Source organism: Lingula anatina, chromosome 10 (assembly GCF_051362555.1).
Source record: "Lingula anatina isolate TDL-2025a chromosome 10, LinAna3.0, whole genome shotgun sequence".
In the NCBI taxonomy this organism is placed as follows: domain Eukaryota; kingdom Metazoa; phylum Brachiopoda; class Lingulata; order Lingulida; family Lingulidae; genus Lingula; species Lingula anatina.
In genome coordinates, this window is record NC_141776.1 from 15,443,151 (window position 1) to 15,463,472 (window position 20,322).

General features: G+C 35.1%; 1 protein-coding gene across 2 annotated transcripts; it reads left to right on the forward strand.

The window, feature by feature from the left end:
• Positions 1–41: 41 nt before the first annotated feature.
• On the forward strand, positions 42–20,153 carry LOC106155328 (cholinesterase-like). Of its 2 annotated transcripts, XM_086997642.1 has the most exons (12): positions 42–310; positions 5,917–6,084; positions 6,707–6,857; positions 13,577–13,762; positions 14,122–14,312; positions 15,353–15,527; positions 15,905–16,104; positions 16,477–16,603; positions 16,959–17,268; positions 17,859–18,064; positions 18,352–18,630; positions 18,997–20,153. In XM_086997642.1, the coding sequence occupies exons 1-11, from the start codon at positions 113–115 to the stop codon at positions 18,594–18,596; spliced, it is 2,157 nt and encodes a 718-aa protein (XP_086853768.1). In that variant the 5' UTR covers positions 42–112; the 3' UTR covers positions 18,597–18,630; positions 18,997–20,153. The 2 variants fall into 2 exon arrangements, with proteins under 2 accessions (XP_086853768.1, XP_013385569.3); XM_013530115.3 differs by having other exon boundaries at positions 18,352–20,153.
• The last annotated feature ends 169 nt before the right edge of the window (positions 20,154–20,322 follow it).

Consider the following 20,322-nt stretch of genomic DNA (forward strand, 5'->3'; position numbering starts at 1 on the left):
ACAGAGATGCATTCCGATTTAGGCACCAGATGGCGCAGTGCACGCAGTATAAACAGAGTGCTCAACCGCAAATCAACATTAGCACGTGCAGAGGTGAAATCAACCGAAGGCCATGTGGCGATTGCTGTGTTTGGCTATAGTTTTTCACCTGGCAGTGGCAGTATTTGGAGAAGACGTTGTGGTGACGACAAAACTTGGAGACATCAAGGGACTTTCTGGCAAAGTGCGCTTTAGAGGGAAGACGCACGTGTTGAAGAAATTCCTTGGCGTTCCGTTCGCGCAACCACCTCTGAAAGAGTTGCGATTCAAGGTAAACAAATAAGATAAAAGGTTGATCGTTCAGTGATAACGGTTGTATGCGCAGTGTTGTCTTTGGTATCGTTGTTTAACGCTATGAAGTTCGTGAAAATTTAATTTTGATAGTAATTAAATGAACTGGAAAGGGATATTGGGTAAGTACAGTACGTGTACGTGAAATGCTATTGAAGGTGTACACGTGTTGAATTGTTAAATGCAGACATGGGGTAGAAGGCATCCCAAAAAGTGTGTCACATGTGACATTTTTTCCACGTTTTTATTTTAAATCAACATTCATTTGTATATGTTTCTGTGTTTATATGTTGCTGATATTTGATACAAAAGTTTAAAAAAAAGCCTGTCGAGCTTGGGAAAATATTATTTGTAAAATATGGTTTGAAGTATGTTTTGTGAATTTTAAAGTAACACACCTTTTCTTTTTTATGATGACCAGCAGCACTCTGGCATTCTGTCCTGTTGATAATCACTTGTGATGATTTTTTTTTATTCAATTTTTATTTTCAACATTTTCCAACATAGTTCTGAGCTCCTGAGCTTTGGCTATTTATATATGTATGCCTAGTCTATGATGATCAATATTACTTTTCCATACTTGAGATTCATTTTATTTTATTTTATTATTTTTTTAATTTTATTTTATTATTTTCTTTCTGATCTTCATCTCAAATACTTGAATCTAGAAATCTTGGGAGATGTTTCTGATGATAAAAGCCAGGAGCCCAATCTTGCAAAAGAAAAAAGAAATTTACCCAAAAAAAAAAAAAAAAAAATTATGGTGCTACCTGAGCCATGTAACATTATGTGATTTTATCAGTAGAGTTGCCTCTCACAGAGAATCATGTAGGCTCTATAGTTTTTTTATTCTTTTTGAGCTTTAAAACAACGAACCCTAACTAATCTGACTATTGCACTGAAATTCAAACTGTCTAGACGTTTCTGCCTACAGTGATGACTTTGACTGAGTGAGGAATGTTAACTATATATTCCTGACTATATATCTATGGTGAGTAAGGGTTTATCATATATAAAATGGTCTTAAACTGCCAGCTGGCAATATCTGAGTTTACCTGGCTAAGCAAGTACCACTTATTGAATCTGCACTAATTTCTGTGCCCTATGAGCTTAACTTTGGCTATAGACTGTCTTATTCTGTATGTAAAACCAAACCAGGAACAGTCCAAAATAAATCTTATAATGGACTGGAAGTAAACATTGGCCCAAAGGTCTCAAATTAAAGCAGTTGTCTTTCTTGTTACAAAAAAGGGAAAATATGTAGAGTATTAAATTTAATTGGACTGCTTAATTATTGTTGTTTTATCTTGGGTCAGGGTAGATAGTAAACTATTGGTTTATAATTGTTAAGACCAATTTTTAAATTGAAGTGGGTTTTTTTTCTTGTGAATAAAATGGGCCCCATTTTCTTGCTGGGCCATTTGCTTCTGTCATAATTGCTGTAGTGCACTGCCTGTTTAATGTGTATTATGGGTTATTTTAAGTGGGGGATGATTTATCGCAATTACTTACAATAAGACAATGAGACGCGAGGAAGTGGGGCACTGAGTCTGAAAAGAGGTAAAACTATGTTATACCTTAGACTGCGTGTGTTACTATCTTTCAGAAGATACCTGTTGAGAAAAAAACTTAATTATCAGATTGAATACAATCAGATTACTGTGCCTGCCTCACATTTTCATAACACTAGCTGTCCCACAACCAAAAGTGTCAGCTCTAAATAAAATAATTTTAAAATATATAAAAGAGTGGAAGTGGTCAGTTTTAATTTGATATGTTTAGGGCAAGGGCATAGGAAAATGACTCTGTTTTGTATTTTGTTGCCTTAGCTGTTTTTTGGAAGGGAATACCACAGAAGCCAAGGGAGGGACGTGTGTGTGTGTGCGTGCATATGTGTGCCTGCCTGCTTATCCCCCTGGATCTGCCTTTCCTCTGGTGCTGTTTTACACGTTTTCCCAGCCCAGTTCCACTTTTTATATTTCTTAGCATTGAGAACAGTGTATCCTTTACTGGTATTTATCTATTAAAAGAGGGAATGTTTTTACACGCGGTATTGGGATTTGTAGATTAAATGTGAGACACAAAGAAAATGAGAAACATTTGTTTTCATAAAACCTACAGAGAAGCAGCTAAAGTTTGCCTACAGATTTAGTAGTCAGGGTTATTTTTTGGTGAATTCACATGGTGAGTCTAATCAGATATCATCTGATAATAATAGTATGACTATAATTTCTGATTTAATTTAGACTAAGTCTGCATGCATTTGTATTTGATCATGCCCAGATGTAGGGCGATTGTCAATAAACTTCTGATTCTGATTCTGTTCTCTGAGAGTTCTGCATTGCTCTAAATATAAAAGCTTTGCAAATGACTATTTCTGTTTTAATTTAGACCTGGCATGAACGCACCTTCAAGATTCCTTTGAATAGGCTTAATTTGTAAGTGGCTATTGCTGGTTTAAGTCAGACCTTTTCTGAATGCGTCTTGAGAAATCTGCAGTGCTCTCAAGGGATTGACTTTACAAATTTCTGCATCTCAGTTGGAAGTCTGTTGAGTTTTATAGGGAAAAGGTTGGGCAATCTTTTATAAATGGTATCATGGGTTAGGGAGGTAGAAATGTCATATGACAGCGGTTTGATGTGATGATATGGTCAGAAAATGGGGATCGAGGTTATGCTCAGTATTTTTAACTTCATTCTTTTGCATTGAGAACATTGCAACATAGGGGACTGCGATGTCACTCACGTTAATTTTGTTCATTTAAGTCAGAAGATAGACATTATAGTGCCAGGCAAATTCATCTCATACCCTTATACTGAAATCTCAAGAATGAATAGAAATAAAACAATTTCATTATATAAACTTAATTATTGTAATTGATGGGCAGAAATAAAAAAACTTGGTGCTGAATGATGATGATTGAATCGGTTAAATGAGAACTTTTTTCTTTGCTTTAAAAATGCACTAAATTTTGTGGCGAAATCAATTGATAAATTAAAAAGAAATCTCATTTTATAAGATTTGTTGAAGTGATACATTGGTAAATAATTCATGTCATTTCGAAAACTTAAAAGCTACACTGTGGTATACATAAATCATTCTAACAGTGTACAAATCTAGAATTTATTCACCATTTTAAGACAAAAAACTTTTTTTTTTTTCATGGGGTCAATCAGGTTAATGCACAGAGACAAAAGTTCTGTTTATTCCTAGTGGTATAATATAAGGGAAAGAGTTCCTTTTTGACTGTGTTGATGTAAATTATCAGAAAGCAAAGCCAGATTACTAAGTGGACCATGCCAACTTCAAGGAGTCCTTCGGCCACAGCAAGAGGTTTTTTCATTGTAACAATTTCAACTTCACTGACCTTGCCATATGTTGTGTTTTCTTTTTTTTTTTCACCAAAGCAAGTGTCTGTTTTTCAGATCTACAGTAAGATTTATAGAAGTAAATTGCCTGGTGCAGGTCTTAGTTTTGATAGAGTTGTGCAGGAGTGCTGTATTTTTTTTTTTTTTTTTTTTTTGAACTGTAACAATTTTCAAGCCTGTCTGTGGTGTCACTGGCAGTACATTTGTTATCAAACATAACAAGCTCAAGGTACTAGTAGCTAAAGGCAGGAGCTGAGATGGAGGAAAAAGAGTTGCCGAGACTCCACTGATTGAGTTGGAGGATTAAGAAAATGTTTCTTTTGTAACTCAGGAGATGGTGCACACAGTCAAAGATAAGGTTAATGAGAGAGGAGGCACTGGGGCACCTGTGAAAACTGGTAGTTCCCATTTCTTTAGTTTTCCTGGTTAAGCTATAATAAAAGGATGGTGCGTTTATGGTTCAGTTGTGACTGCTTAACTTAACACGTCTGTCATCCTATACTGGCAGACTTTTCTCTGTAATAATGTTTTAGATAAGCCACCAGTTGCATAAATACGCTAGATTGTGAACTAACTTACACACTGAAGAAAAAAAAACTTCAAAAATTGGGGAAAGATGATGATGCATTCCACAGAGTAAAGGGACTGACAAATTGTGTGAAGATGTATCACGTAATTTCAGCATGGAAATGAACTTATTTAGCAAAAATCAGGGAGCCAAATTAGTTGTGTGTGAAATGCATCACCAGTATGCAGCCAGGGAATATGTGAAACAAGATTTCGAAGTTTTTGTGTCTTTAGTGAACTTAAATTTGAAAGGCTTGATGACTTTTTGCCTGTCTGTGCAAAAATTTCAGTTGTTTTTATACAGTTCAGATGAGAATAAGTCTGTGCATCAGCAGTTTGGATTTAGATGTATAGTCAAATTACAAATGCAAATACTAGATTAAAATAAATTTTAGTTGTATTTTACAATGTACAATTTTGTTAGTGCTTAACATCAAAAATCCCTATTTTCAATTATTTAAAACAATTAATATTTTTAGCTAAGTGACTTTTCAAAGCTTTTAAAAAGAATTTTTGTGGACCATGCTGTCGGCATATTTTTTTTAAAATTTTGTTAAAACTATTTTTTTTTGTTGTAACTGATGCAAGTTAAAAGTGTTAAGTTAGCACACTGAAGCACCATTTAGATTTAAGAATCACATAAGTTAATGAGCAACAAATGTTACTTTAAAATTCCTTTGAAAAAGAAGTTTGAAGTTTTTTGCCATGACATCCACAGTGATGAAATAATACTGCTTTATCTCTCTAGACTGGATATACTAGTATTTATAATTCCATATTGTTCAGGTTGTTTACTAACATTTAATTTATTTACATCTTTTTTTACTTTTATTTTATTAACAAGAGAGGTTCCAATACAAACAGTTTGTACTTAAAAGCTAAAATATTGGTGTTGTTTTTACATCCTAATTCTCACCTCATTTGCAGAATAAATGTTTTAGAAATCCTGATGTATGAAATACCTTTGGACTTTTTTCTTCTCAGTCATGTAAATTAGGAGATCCAAATTCTTGGAAAATGGAGCATAGGTGATATGTCTTTAAAGGAAATATGCATAACCTTTATCAGGAAATATGATTTAGAGTCACATCGTGGTAAATTAGATTATAAGCCACATGTGTTCATGTGTAGAGAACAGAGGGCTCAAAAATATTTTGTTGATTGCAGAAAGTATTTATTTCTAAATAATCGAAAATGTGTGTTTAGGCTTAAAGTACATTCTGAAGATTACTAAGAGGTGTTTCAGTTTATAAGTATTCTAGGGGAAACAAATTTATCTCTAAGCAGACGCTCATTGCTTTATCATTTTCCCGTGGGGTCCACACTTATTTCATCATGGACAGGGTAACTCTAATTGAAGGAACGGAATTGATATGGTGCCTGTCAACACTAATCACTTTGAGGGATTGAATTCAAACTATTCAATAATAAGAAAAAATAACACTGTTCGTCATTTTAGGGAATATAACATGTCAGATCTTTTCCTCATACTCTCTCGCTCTGTTTCTATAAAAATAACACTGTTCATCATTTTTGGGAATACTAGCTAGTATGTCAGATCTTTTCCTCATTCTCTCTCTCTCTCTCTCAACTGAAAGCAGTGCTTATGTTTTTATTTTATTATATATGCCCTTTATTATTTTACTTTTAGCCCCCTCGTGCACCTGCTCCCTGGAAACCAGACCTTTACAATGCCACCTATTACCGTCACACCTGCATGCAGGAAAAACTGGATAGAGACGAAATGCAGAAGCAAATACCTGGCTTCAAAAACTTTAGTGAAGATTGCTTGTATCTGAATATTTTTACAACATATGATGTAAGTGCCTGTGGTGTAAGACACTCTGTATGTATACATTTTGTGGTCAATAATAGCTTTGTAATAGTAAAATTTGATGAAAAATATTTACAATGATAATGAAAATAATATGTTACGTCACCTGGCTTTTGATATGTCTTTGAGATCATTTTCTCTTTGTTGAAATACTAGATTAATTGTTATCAATCAACATTATACAACAAACAATTTAAATAGAATACCTGGGCAAGTAAAAAAAAAAAGGAAATTGATTTTGGTGTTTTGATTTTAATAATATTTAAAGAGACTTCCAGATTGTATCACCATGTGTTATAACCACATGTTCTCAGAGGACATTATCTCAATGTTTTTGCCTTTTACACCATAAAAAAGCAACTGTACTTATACACATATAAAGTCAGTTACATAACAGGCTCAACTGAAACCACTCATATATTTATTTATTTATTTATTTTTGATTTGACATGCAATTCCTTTACTTAGATTCAGCAGACACTCTGTCATCATATAAAATTATTCAGACTTGTAACATTTATTCATTTTGAAGTGAAGGTGTCACAAAAAAGTGGAAATTAATATAAGTAAGATGCTTAAAAAAAGTAGCTGTAACCATAAATTCCAGTTTACAGACAGTTCCAGTTTGCCTCACCCAGTCATGGTATTTATCCATGGCGGCAGCTACGTGGCAGGGTCAGCGCAGACAATACTGGGAGATGTACTACCACTGAAGGGCGTGGTCTTGGTTGTGATTCAGTACAGGTTAGGGGCTTTTGGTGAGTCTTACTGTACGTATTTTTTGTTTGACATTTATTATTAATTTTTTATTGTGGTCATGAAAACAACTTTTTTTTTCAGTTTCACTGAAATCTCAAAATATCTTGCACTGTCCACATTACATCATGGTGATTGAAAAAAAAATAGAAATTGCTTTTTCTGAACTTGTTCTTGCAGTAAATATTCTATAGACATTGTGGGACATCTTAAATTATTGTTTAAAAAATCAGGAAATTGGAGTTGTAATTGCATTTTACATTGCTCTATACACATGTAGGATGTGTTCTCTTTTGTAAAATACATTGTTTCTTTGAGCAAAATTATGGAAGTGAGCACTTAATCAGTTCTTGCTTGTGTAAATTGTAGTTGACTGGCAGGTCCAGTTAGTATCAACTTCAAGACCTTAGCTGCACTTCTGAGTTGTTTTTCAGTGATAAGTAAATTGTGACATTAAAACTAATTTAAAAACAGTTTTAAATGAATCCTTCCAAATGAGGAGGAGGTAGCAAGCCATGTATTTGGCTGTGGTCCTCAGGAGATTTAACAACAGACGTCTTTCTTATGTAACAATTTATGTAACAATTTTTGCACTCAGCGTAGATGTGATAATTATTGAATTATAACACATAGAGGGATGACCTGGCACTCCATTAAATTTATTTTGTTCCAGAATTATAGAGAAATATTTCTGACGTGGATGGTTGATTGTTGGGTCAGTGTTTTCTCCCAGAGGCTTTTGCAACTCTGAGCATATCAGATGACGACATGCAAGGGTTGATATTTTTCTAATTTTTCTTCTTTTCAAATTTTTCCAATTAAAGGCAAAGGTGAATGATGAGTCAATTACTGTGCTAAGGCAGTATTTGTAACCTCCTTATTTGTAACTTCCTGTTTCTGGAAAAAAAAAACAGACTACTGGGGATAAAAGAGAACTTCAATGTGATGCAAACCATTTTCAAATCACCATTAGTTAAGACATGGTGACATACCAAACTAGCAATTAAGCATCCATGGGTGGAAATTTAAAATATGAAGATAAAGTTAAAAATATGTACTATACATATTTGTTATTTTTTATATTTTAGCTAATTATTTTAATTGAGTCTTTTTAATATTTAAATTCTTTTAAATATTGTTTTGTAAAATGTACTGAACATTTTAAATGGATTTAAACTTAAAATAATAATAATAACAATTATTATTATTATTATTATTACAGAGTAGAAGACTGTCTAAGGCTTCGTTCACATGCTATGTCTATTTTCTAAATTCTATTTTCTATTTGCGGTATGTCTTATGATCACGGTCTGTGGCCTGAATATCCCGCGGCGTAATTACTGGCAGCGCGAGCCAGTTACTATAAGTTACTATTAGTAACTGGCTCGCGCTGCCAGTAATTACGCGGCGGGATATTCAGGGCACAGACCGTGATCATAAGATATAGAAAATAGAAATTAGAAAATAGACATTGCATGTGAACGAAGCCTAAACCCCCTTTCCCCACATCTCCTGTAACATGGCCTAATGACACCAAGTCCCTATCCCTTCATGTGAGGTTGAACTTTGCAGTCATAAGTCATCAGATCTGTACTTTATCAAAACAGAAACAGTTCAATAATACCAAGATGCCTTTCTCATATTGAAAATAAATAAATAAGCCATGTAATTGAATACTGTATTGATGAATGCTGGCAAGCTGCAGTCAAGGGAATGGAGGTTAAATAAGAAGATATAATTGTCCTGTCAGCGGCAATTTCGTGCCCAATCATTGGGCTGATAGTTTGTCCCCTGTGGGAGCTTTGAGTGGATAAGAGGTTGCTCTGGAAGAAACCCTGTGTTCAGTCACTGAGTACATGCTGTGCACAGTGAGCTAGCAGAATGTTGTCTTTGAATGTACACAATGGCATTTTTTGTGGGGGAGGGGAATCCTGAAGTAAAACAGTTGTGTTTCTTTTGTTTATTGTTGTTTTTTTGTAGTTCCACTCCTCTGTTTCCAATGCTAGGGAAATGTGATATATTGTAAACTTGAGTGTCTGTGATGACATTTTAGCGTTGAACCAGAATTGGAAAAATGAGAAAAATTTCTAGATCAATATGTATGTATCCATGCAGACATCAGGTTTAGAGGTAGGAGCTGGTCATTAAGTAGGGGTCCAAGTGAACAAAAGATTGTCTCGAAACATGCCACATAAATGAAAGTATTTGTCATTTAAATTAAAAGAAGGAATTAAGATAAAGTGTTTAAGCCACCCATCTCCCCTTTAATTAATCTGCTACTCGAGTACTGCTGTGACTATACCATGTTTTATATTTACTTTATGTGAAGTTTTTGAGAGCTTGTCAAATAATATATTCTGATGGAAAGGAATATTCTGTTTATAGATACTAGTATATATGTAAACATATAAAAACATTGTTCAAGTAGCAAATACCACATCACAGACTCAAACCCTCCACTGGAGTTAACCTCAAAAGAGACAGTAGTTGAGATATGAGACAGTCCAATAAAAAGACTTAAACCAATTTTCCTGAGACATTTATCAGATTACCCATAACTCTTGATAACCAGTGATCGTTCTATTGCCCTACAAATCTAAATATTTCACATAAAAAATGCTTAAAGGGTCATTCTGTTTTTAAACTCCGTCCCTCTAATAATGTTAATGGTTACTTGCATTACTTGTATTATCCACTTTTAGTTTTTTTAACAGTGATAATGATTTTATTCCACAAAAAAGCATGTTGTTGTGAAGACTCTGGAGAATTGAATCAGATGCTAACTGCATGTTTGAGTAGGATTCTCAAGGCAACAAAACCCCAGCCTATTCACTTTAGCTTTCAATCTAAAAAGAAGATGTAACTGAATTTCCAATTACCTCAATATTTAACTGTAATTGCCTTAACCTTAAGTTGTCTAGACAGTTTAAAGGCCAGCTTAATGACATAACAGAGGAAAACACTGAAAATCTCCACACTGGAAAAAAATTAAATCTAAGTACAAAAAGCTTTCATTTTAAAAGGTCCACTTTTTCAGAAAAAGAGCCCCGTTTTATAAGCCTGCTTGAACTACATTGGGCAATTTCACCAAAAGGTGAAGATGCATTTTAGTCATGTGAGTAGTGCATTTTGGGTAATATTTCAATATTAGGTTTGATGTAACAATTTTTCTTTCCATTTTATACAATGAAGGACCAATAAGTATGGAAAAAATTTTGCAGTTATGGAAAAGAAATATAAAACATCTTTGCAATTATTGTACAAAATTCTTGCATCATAAATCTTTTTATTTTTTTTGCGCCATTACAGACCCCATTAAAATTATCTCCAGTCAAAGTGGATTATGCTTTATAGCAGCAATATCCCAGCATGCTGTCTGATAACAATTATATTTTAAATGGCAAGCACCTAACCAACTATACCTCGATTATGGTGGTATTGGGTGGGACCACAGATTTACTAGTTTTGCGGTCTGTGTTGAGGTATTTTCGTTAGTCAGCTAGCTATAACCTACAGAGATAGGCAGGACCAACTTTGTTGGAAACACCCATTAAGCATTAAAGGGGTCTTACCTCAAAATTGTATCTAAATTTGTTTTACTGGCAACTTCAGGTTTTACTCCAGTCTTGGAAAAGGCTGGGCTCAGAAAAAATATTGAGATAGATTTTAATATATACCCAGACAGCCTCAGTAATCTGGCCCACGTCTGGCCCAGATCTGGCAACGTCTGGCAATATCTGGGCCAGATTTTGCCAGACACTTGCCAGATCTGGGCCAAGTCTGGCAAAGTCTGGCATTTATGCCGCATTTTGCCAGACACTTGCCAGATCTGGGCCAAGTCTGGCAAAGTCTGGCATTTATGCCACATTTTGCCAGATGCTGCCCAGACTTGGGCCAGATATGGTTCTTTCATTTTCAATTTTTATTTTCTATTTATTTATTTTTTATTGACCAGTGAGCTGAATGCATTGAACTGACATCATTTGATAAATTTTGATTTAATTTATCTCTCTCTCTTTTCTTCAAAGTCCCCTCATAAGTGTGCTATTTGTTTAATTTGACTTGACATTTGAATGAATTCACTGTTCTAAAACTTTTTTGAACTACTCGTTCCACTGTTATAAGAATCCGCTTTTTATGCTAAGCCGGTCAAGGACCCGGATGTAGCGTTTCTTAGAGTTATGGATATGAAAAAAGCACAAGCGTATCAGACTGATACAATTCGTTGAGTGATTTGATTCGTGATGCGATTTATTTCGAAGGCATCAACACTGGCGACGAGGATTAACACTAGTGCAAAACTGTGAGCCAACTTTCTTTGAAAAAAATGGAGGAAAAATGTGAAATTACGGAATTCGAACCGTACAGAAGTCCGGAGACATTAGGGTCACGCTCGACGCGATGGCTAGACAGTTTTAACCTCTTCGCTGACGGAAAAGATTGATCTTTTCAAAACCAACGGACGGCATGAATAATGAACAAAGATAGAAAATTAAAAATACATGACAGAGGAGACGCGCGCTTGTGTTGTATTCAGCAGGGACAGGTGTACAAGATATTTTCAGGACTCTCCCAAACACAGGTTAGAAACATGAATATACATAAGGCAGTTAACGCTTTGAATGAAATTGGAACACCAGAAACTGTGAGTATGATGAAACCGAAGTCATTTGACAAACCAAGCCAGTCTAAACATTACGAGTTTAGACATGAAAAACGAAGTAGAAACTCCCTGACTGAGAAAACATGGAACGTTGGATCACTTTGCAAAAGTCTGCAAAACTGAAACTATTATGTAAATGTAAATGACAGCTTTGAACATGATAATCCAGGAGTGCATATACATTTGGTGTGGGAACCAATGCAATATACACAGAAGACATGGAGGAAATAGAGGAGGTGTTAATCTCAGTGTATTACCAGATTCAGGTGCATATTGTAATATCATTGATGAAAATACATGGAGAATGCTGAAATCCAAGAAAAATAAATGTGGCTCTTGTGGAAGACCAGAAAACAAACAGTATTATTCATACACGTGTGAGAAACCTTTAAAATTGAAGGGAACATTTGAATGTGACGTAAAAGCAAGCAAAGGAAGAGACCAGTAGTAGTGAAAGGACATGGGATTTGATACGAGTTGATTAGTTTTGAGAATTTTCAGTGTGGTTTAAGGAAAAAAAGTTGGAGTTCATATGCTATTCTGCAAATGTTTGAAAAGACATTTTAAAGACTGAACTGTCAATTAACATGTTTTGAAAGGACCGTTTCTCTCCAAGAAAGGAAGGGATGTTGTGTTTTGACTTGACATTTGAATGAACTTTTGTTAACTTGGTAGAGTTACTTGTTCCATTGTTGATTCCTTTAATAATTATAAGCTTGTCAAGGAGCCAGATGTATCATTTCTAAGTGTTATGGATATGAAAAAAGCGCACGCATTGCAAACTGGTTCAATTCATTGAGTGATTTGATTCGTGATGTGATTTAATTCAAAAGCATTGATACTGGGGTTTGTTTTGGTGCACATATAATTCTCTTTTAATTGTCCATCTATACCTGTGCTGGAGTATACATATATTTTTTTTTCAGAATTTACATGTATGTACAGTTCTGTAGCCAGCATGCAAGTTGAATTGAAACAGTTACTGCATGGTTATTTATAATTTTGTTATAACTCTCCATCATCTAAAAAACAATGTTTTTTCATTCATTATTCAAGATTTATTCATTACAAAACTATATTCATTAGTGATTATTATTATTAATGATATGTTTGAATTAGTTTAAAAATGACAATGTATAATATTATTTAGGTTGAGGTGTGCAAAAATATTTCCCCCTCAAACCCCTCCCCCCCCCCCCATGTACATGCATAATTAATTACAATTTTTGTAATTTGTGTTAATTCAGATTCGATGAGCAGCTTTGTGTTGAAAAAAAATTGTTATAACTGTTTTCTTTGCATGTATGTAAGTGACATTTCCTCCTGTTAAGTGTCTGTATATTTGCCTTTTTGCAGTGTAGTTTTTTTTTTTTTCAAACATACATTGTTTTGTACAAAAAGACAAGGAGTGACCCTTAATTTGTTACATGTTAGTTGCCAGCAGGGTTATATAATGTGTAATAATTTTGTTTAGGGTTTTAGCACAGAATAAATACTTGAATCTTGAATCTTGTATGTCTTTTTTATAGTAATCTTATTGAATAATTAAAAATGATTAAAAAAAAGAAAAAAAAACATTCTGGGCCATATGTGGTCCATGTCTGGCCCTAATCTGGCCCATTTGAATATGATCTGGCCCACATCTGGCCCACATCTGGCATGCCATACATTTGCCAGATATTGCCAGATCTGGGCCGACATCTGGCCATATGAGCAAATGTGGACTGGGCCAGATGTGGCAATGTCTGGGCCAGATCTGGCCCAAACATTGCCACATGTGGCAAGCCATACGTGGGCCATACCTTTTGCCAGACATTGCCAGACGTTGCCAGATCTGGGCCAGACGTGGGCCAGATCACTGAGGCTGTCTGGGTAGCTTTCGTCAGGGATGGAGTACATACATTTGAATCAGGAAGCTGTGTTCAGTGTTTCATTATGATTTTTCCCAAAATTTTCAAGGACTTTTGTCAACCCCCTCCCCCCTCCCCCAAAATAAAAGAAAAAGCAAGTATCACAACCTGAGTTAATTGGTCATATTGTGTCTTAATTCTATTCCAGGATTTCTGAGTACTGGTGACCATCATGCCCCAGGTAATACTGGCCTCCTTGACCAGACCATGGCCTTGAAGTGGGTCAAGGACAACATAGGTCACTTCGGAGGTGACACTGACCGGGTGACCATCTTTGGTCAGAGCGCAGGGGCCTCTTCTATTGGACTCCATCTGGTGTCGAGTAAATCGAAAGGTAAAGGAGTTGTACCTTTGTGACTTTTTTTGCTGATTTATGGTATGTTGTTGTTGAGAGAGAGAGGGAGAGAGGAAACAGATTTTGCTTTTGGTTATGACAGTCGTTCAACAAAATTTGAAATCATTAGTTTTCTGGATGATTTTTTTTTTTTTTTTGTTTTTGAAATTCTACGGCCATATTGATAAGATAAATAAACATTTGTATCAAAATAAAGTAGATATATCTCTTTTGTTTGACCGTCTGATTTTTAGAAATAAAATTTAAGCCCAAAAAATCCTGCAGTTTATAAAAGAGGATATAGTATGGTTGTAGAAGTATGTGTAACATTCATTCTTGAATATTGGATTTTTCTACAGGTCTCTTCCACCAAGTGATAATGCAGAGCGGGGTGGACCTGAGTCCATGGGCCATCCATGGTGTGCATAGTGCTCTCCACACCAGTAAAGAATTGGGGCGCATGGTCGGCTGCCCAACACACCTCAACGTGCTACTCGTGGAATGTCTTCGGAAGGTGGATGCTCAAGAGATTGCTGATTTCATTTCTGATGTGAGTGATTGACGGAGTGGGTGTGTTTAGATTTGCTCAGTTGATGTTTTAAAGATCAAGAGTTTATTTCTATGACCTTCCTTTTGATGTGAGTGATAGGTGCAGTTAAGGGAGGCAGGAGAAATTCTGATTATTTTGCATGTTTTACATCATCAGCTAATTCCTTTCATTTTTTAGCATACTGCAGTGCCATAACCAACACAGATGTTCTCAACTCATATATCAGTGCAATGTGATATCTTTCAAGAAAAGATGAAGAAATTCACCTGCAGTGGGAAATGTTATCACTATTAATATGTCATATTTGCTGTGAGCGGCATGCAAGAAAAAAAATCATGTTTTGTTGATTTTTTTAACTGGGTACTTGGAAGATTATGAGTTCAATCAACAGCTCCATTCTAAAATAGAGGATGGATAGTTCCTGTGTTGGAGAATGTTTCAACAGCAGGGTAATTGTGCCTGATTTAGATGTCTTTTTAGTGCATTTAATTGAGACATAGAGATGGATATATAGAGATTTTTTTCAATATTTTTAAAGAAAGTTATTGATTATATATTTAATTTTAGTTTTCATTTATTTTTGCTAACATTTTAAAATGTTTGCACATCCAGGCACAATCTGTGTCAGTCACAGCTAACACAATGAGAATAAAGTCCTGATTTGATAGCTGACGCAATTAAGGCTTGTTTATGAAAGATGCTGTTGTTTTGTGCTGCTCAGAATACATACTGTTACACAAATAGAGAAAAATCTTTACCAGTTATCCTAATGTTTACTAATTATTATTCTTAATTATTGTACATGATCAGCCCCTAGGGTTATTGCAAGGAATTTTGAGAGTTTCTTTTTTTTTTTCCTTGAAAAAGGGATTTGAAATGCTTGTATATTTTACCTGTCTGCGCTCAATGTTCAGAGGATACTGTAACCTCATTTATGTTCCAGATTTCAGAATAGATCTACAATGGCCCCTTGTATTCCAGGGAGTTTCTATGGTGACTGCCTCATCAATAAACTACAGCTACTCTCCTCTCTATTTTAGTCTCACCAGGGCAGTGACCCCCTAGATCTACCATGGTCCCCTGTAGTCCAGGGAGAAGGGGAAGAAGCATTTCTGGTTGATGATCCTAAAGTACTGAGAGAAAATGGAAGGTTCCACCGTGACGTGAGAGTAATGGCTGGATTTACCAGTGACGAAGGGGCTGCAATCATACAGAGTGAGTTTACAATTGGTGAAATTAGTGAATATAAAATGATCTAAAAATAAATGTTGAAAATAGTTTAGTTTAGAAACTTTATTAAGTGACCTTTTTTCTCCATAGAAATATTTTGTTTGTATGTTTAAAACAGACTCTTGAATTTATTTATACCCAGGGATATTTGATGTTGAATTTCAGTTGAGAATTGTTTTATCGTGTACATGACCCAGTATGGACAATTTATAAGCATTTTTTTATAAAAAATATGAATAACATTAAAATTTGAATATAATTTTGTTAACCTTGACTTTATTGTAAGTGCAGTGAGCTACATTGTCAAATAAATAATTTAAAAGAAATAAAATAGAATAAGAAGGTATTGATTTTCATCCCAGGTATAGCTGACCAGTTTAACATGGCAGAACTTCTCCGAGAAGAAAAGATCAGTCAGACTGCTCTGGGCTCTCTCCTTCACCACTATTTCCCCATCAAGAATGGCATCCTGGCTGGAGAGGTCTACAACACCATAGCACGCGGGTACCAGAACACATCTGATGGCGTGGAGACAGGGGTCTACAGACAGGGAATGGTGGATGTGAGTATAGAGAGTATGCGAGTGTAGAGAGTATGTGCATCTAAAAAGAGAATGTTAGTATGGAGAGAGCATGTGAGTATATAGAGAGTGATTATTGACACAGCTATAGATACATGTGTATGATATGTGTGCACAGGTACATATGCTTGGTATGATTGAGTAGAGTGAGTATATGGAATATGGAAGTATAGGGTATGTGAGTACAAGGAATATATATATATATAGAAAGAGTATTTTCATTTTAAGGTATTATTCTTTATGTTCCAGATTTCAACAGATTGCCAGCTTTTATGTTTTATGTAATGATGCCTTTTTTGTGTTTCAAACCCTTACATTTTTTCACCTAAGAATGTGTTATATTCTCCGTTTCAGATCCTGACAGACTATATGTTTGCTGCCCCTGCCCACCAGGTTCTGCGCCATCACAGTCAGCACAACGAGACCTTCATGTATGTGTTTGGGTACAGATCACCTAATATTAGGACCAATTTCTGGATGGGTAAGGAAAATTTTCATTTTTTGAACTAGACATATAGCTGGCAGGAGGAATGTCAATGTTTCAATTTATCAACCAGGAAATTGATGCAAATTGAAATACAAATTATTAATACATGTACATTTTTACAAGAGTTTTTTAAAACTATTTTTACATTAGAGTAATCAACAGGAAAGACAAGTTTTCATCTAGAAATTGTCAAAGAAAAAAGAAAAAAATGCCAATTCAAATGTCATTTCATTCCATTTTTTTGTAATATACAAATTCACACCCCAATACAACACATAATATTTAAACAGAGCAAATTATTTTTGGTCAAAATTGGAGGTATGTGGGGAAATTTATTAATAATCTTCAGGTACCACCCACAATGATGACCTGCCTTTTGTGTTTGGCCTTCCTTTTCACACAACCAAAATGAGGCATAACTGCTCAACCTTGGACAGCACCCTCTACAGTAAGTTCTGCAGGGGGAAGAGGACACAGATTTTCTCCGACTACGTGTGCACACACAGAAATTGGTCATTCTGTAACGAGTACGATCACAGGATGGGGCATTCCAATATAGACTATGCAATCATCCCCCAGCAGTACGAGAAATTCGACCACGAGGACCGGATCATTAGTGACTACGTTATGGAGCTCTGGACCAATTTTGCGAAATTTGGGTAGGTAGAAATATGAATTCAGTAATTTCTTAGAATAAAGCAGTTTTTAGCCTTGTGTTATTCGTCATAATATTCATACCACCAGCCTGAGCACTGGCAGTACCAGACACGTATGGCTTTGCCAGCTCTTCACCATGTTGGTGTCACCATTATCGCTCCTCCTCCTGGACTTAACCTATGTCTTGTTGGAAGTAAGTCATGTATAAACTCAACTTGAACCCCCTAGATTTTGGGCTCTGTTGGTGCATTTGCCTAAAAACTTTGTAAAAGTCTCCAATTTTCTGCATTTTTTGCTGATTTTCGTAATTTATGCATTTTTTTGTGAAGTTTTCATTTTTCTCATTCTGGCATTTTCAAAGACGTGTAAACGTGAACTCTCATGGGCCTGAACCCTTTTGCTAGTTACACATTTTACTAAGATCCATTTTACCTGTTGTGCATAATTAAAATTTGATGCTGACTTTGCTGTAAAGCATAATGTATTATTGCATCAAAATTGACAACAGCCTATTTTGTGCATCATTATTTTCTGCTTTTTGCTTGTACATTTATATAATTGACAGCTTTGCTGCCTTGTTCGGACATTGCAGGCATCCCACGCCACCAAAGACAGCCAATGCCACCTATAGTCAGCACAGTGAGATTGTGGAGTGGCACCTTTTTAAATCTAACACCTCAGAGGAAGACTCGCGCTACCTTCATATAGATACACAGACTGTTATGAAGACTGGACTGAGAGCAGAGAACATGGCTTTCTGGACTCAAACATTCCCCTCTATCAAGGATAAGTATGTTGGTAAGTACATATATTTATTATGGGAGAAATATATAATTGGTTATAAATGCACCTTTTGCATGCAGCCAATGTGAATAATCTGAGATATATCACAACTAGGTATAAAATCAAGCAAGATCTTGCAAATATACCCTGTATCATAGAACATTATTGAATATCTTCAAATGCCTGTAGACTATCATTTTTGACAAGCAGGATCTTGGCTTAATCAGCTTCCATCAAGTTTTAACCAATTGTGAAACTTCCAGAAAAATTTTATCACAACATGCACCATTTCCCTTTTGCAGAATTTGCACCAGTCATCCACGAGCAAGATGAAAGCACCACTAATGACCTGCTGAAGATTCTGCCATTCCTGGCTGGAGGCTTCCTGTTTGTGCTCATAGTAACCGTTGTCTTGGTAACACACAGGCGACAGCAGCCAAAACCTTCCAGGCAGAACAGCTACAACAGAGACAATAGCAAGACGGTGGCGACACCTATCTTGACATATGCATCGTACGATGTGTATGAGAATGCTGAATCTGTGTAAAATGGAAAGGATGCTGTGATGATAAAAGAATTATGTATTTATCTTTATTTAATTGTGTTGAATGTGGAGAAATAATGCCATCTTTAAATTGTGTTGTGTAAAAAAAATATATATAGTATATAACATGTATTGTGATAAAGCATTGAAGTAATTATTGTTTACCTCATGCAAATTTACAACTGGAGTTCTTAAAAATAAGAATAACGATACCACTACAGTCATTCTGCTTTGACATCGCCAATTGTCAGAGAAGATACATGGAGCAACTCATCACCTACAACTAGAATTGATTTTGATTGAAAAAATCTTATGTAATGAATATTTTCCTTGGCTTTGACTGAAATTGATATGAACATTACTCAACTCAAGTCTCCATAACTCTAACAATTAATTTTTCCAGTGGCAGAGTTTTACAGATTATATTACTAGGAACTAACCGTACGTATCTTTTAAGATATCTAAAAACGTCAAATATTTGTTGTGATATTTAAAGGGTAAAGTGTAAATATTGAGAATATTTTAAAAAGAGACTGTGGTTAGCACTTTATATTGTCATGTTATCTGTTGTTAAAAGTGGTGGTTTTAAATTTGATAGATTTATGACATAAGTCTGCAAACACTAGTGGGCTAGATTTGGTCTTAAAGTGCAATTTAAGTTCACAAGTGATCTTACACGATCTTAATCATTACAGCAGTAGTCTTAAAATGGACTGAATCTGCTTTTAAGATCAAAAATGATCTAAAATCTACTTAAGTAGTCAAGCAGTTTCCTCCCCTCACAATGGGGGATACCTCCCCTCACAATAGGAGAATGTGTAAGGGGAGACAACTTAATTGGCTGTCAGACTGTTTTAAGATCATAATTTAATCATGTAAGACTATTTGTGTTCTTTAATTGCACTTTAAGACCAAATCAAGCCCACTAGTGAAAGGCGTAGGTGTGCAGCTGTGTTCTCTCTTTCATGAAAATGCAGGGAAGGTTTCATTCAAGATCACACTAAGAAGAAAAAAAACAAAAAAGTTTTTCTTTAAGACCAAAATTTAAGTCTACTTGAGCTTAAGGACAAACCTAGTCCACTAAAATAAAGTGATCATATAGGTATTTAACAGGAGTCACAATTCTCTTGTCATAAACCGTATGAAATATTTTTTTTAATTTGACTTCTACATAAAAATACAGTGTATTTTAGTTGAAAAGGGAATGTCACTTTCTCAAAAATACATAAAATGATTATTTCTAATTATTTGCAAGCATTTTATGTGCATTTTGATCATTTTCAGACCTGGGTTCTTTAATTCAAAAGGATTGTGAATTGCGACTGAGCAGATGCGTCTCTATTCTGTAACTTGGCACTTACTCCCCCCATGTAATAAATAGCCTGAAATGAAAGGTGATATCGTAATTCGAGATGCTTTCGAGTTATGGAGCCCAGGTCCACACTATGTCTGATAATGTTCCAATATGCTAGATACATATGCTGAGAATAATACACATTGTCAACTAATTTTTTTGTACAAATATGAAAATAGTTGAAATTAAAAAACTTAAATTTTTTATTTTTGTTTTAAGTGAAAAAAGCAATTTTGTGGGTCTTTCATGTTAAATCTAGAAACTTTTTATCAGATATTTTAATTTTATGTGATATTTAAGTGCCAAGCTTCAATCTTACTAAGTACGTCAGACAGCAAAGCTTGCAAATATACAGGTACCAAATAGCAGTATTTA

Excerpts from the sequence above, each read along its gene's own strand:
- LOC106155328 (XM_013530115.3), top strand. The coding sequence starts at position 113 with ATGTGGCGATTGCTGTGTTTGGCTATAGTTTTTCACCTGGCAGTGGCA. Across the intron at positions 311-5,916 it reads TGAAAGAGTTGCGATTCAAG|CCCCCTCGTGCACCTGCTCC; the intron begins GTAAACAAATAA and ends TTTTACTTTTAG. Across the intron at positions 17,269-17,858 it reads ACCAATTTTGCGAAATTTGG|GCATCCCACGCCACCAAAGA; the intron begins GTAGGTAGAAAT and ends CGGACATTGCAG.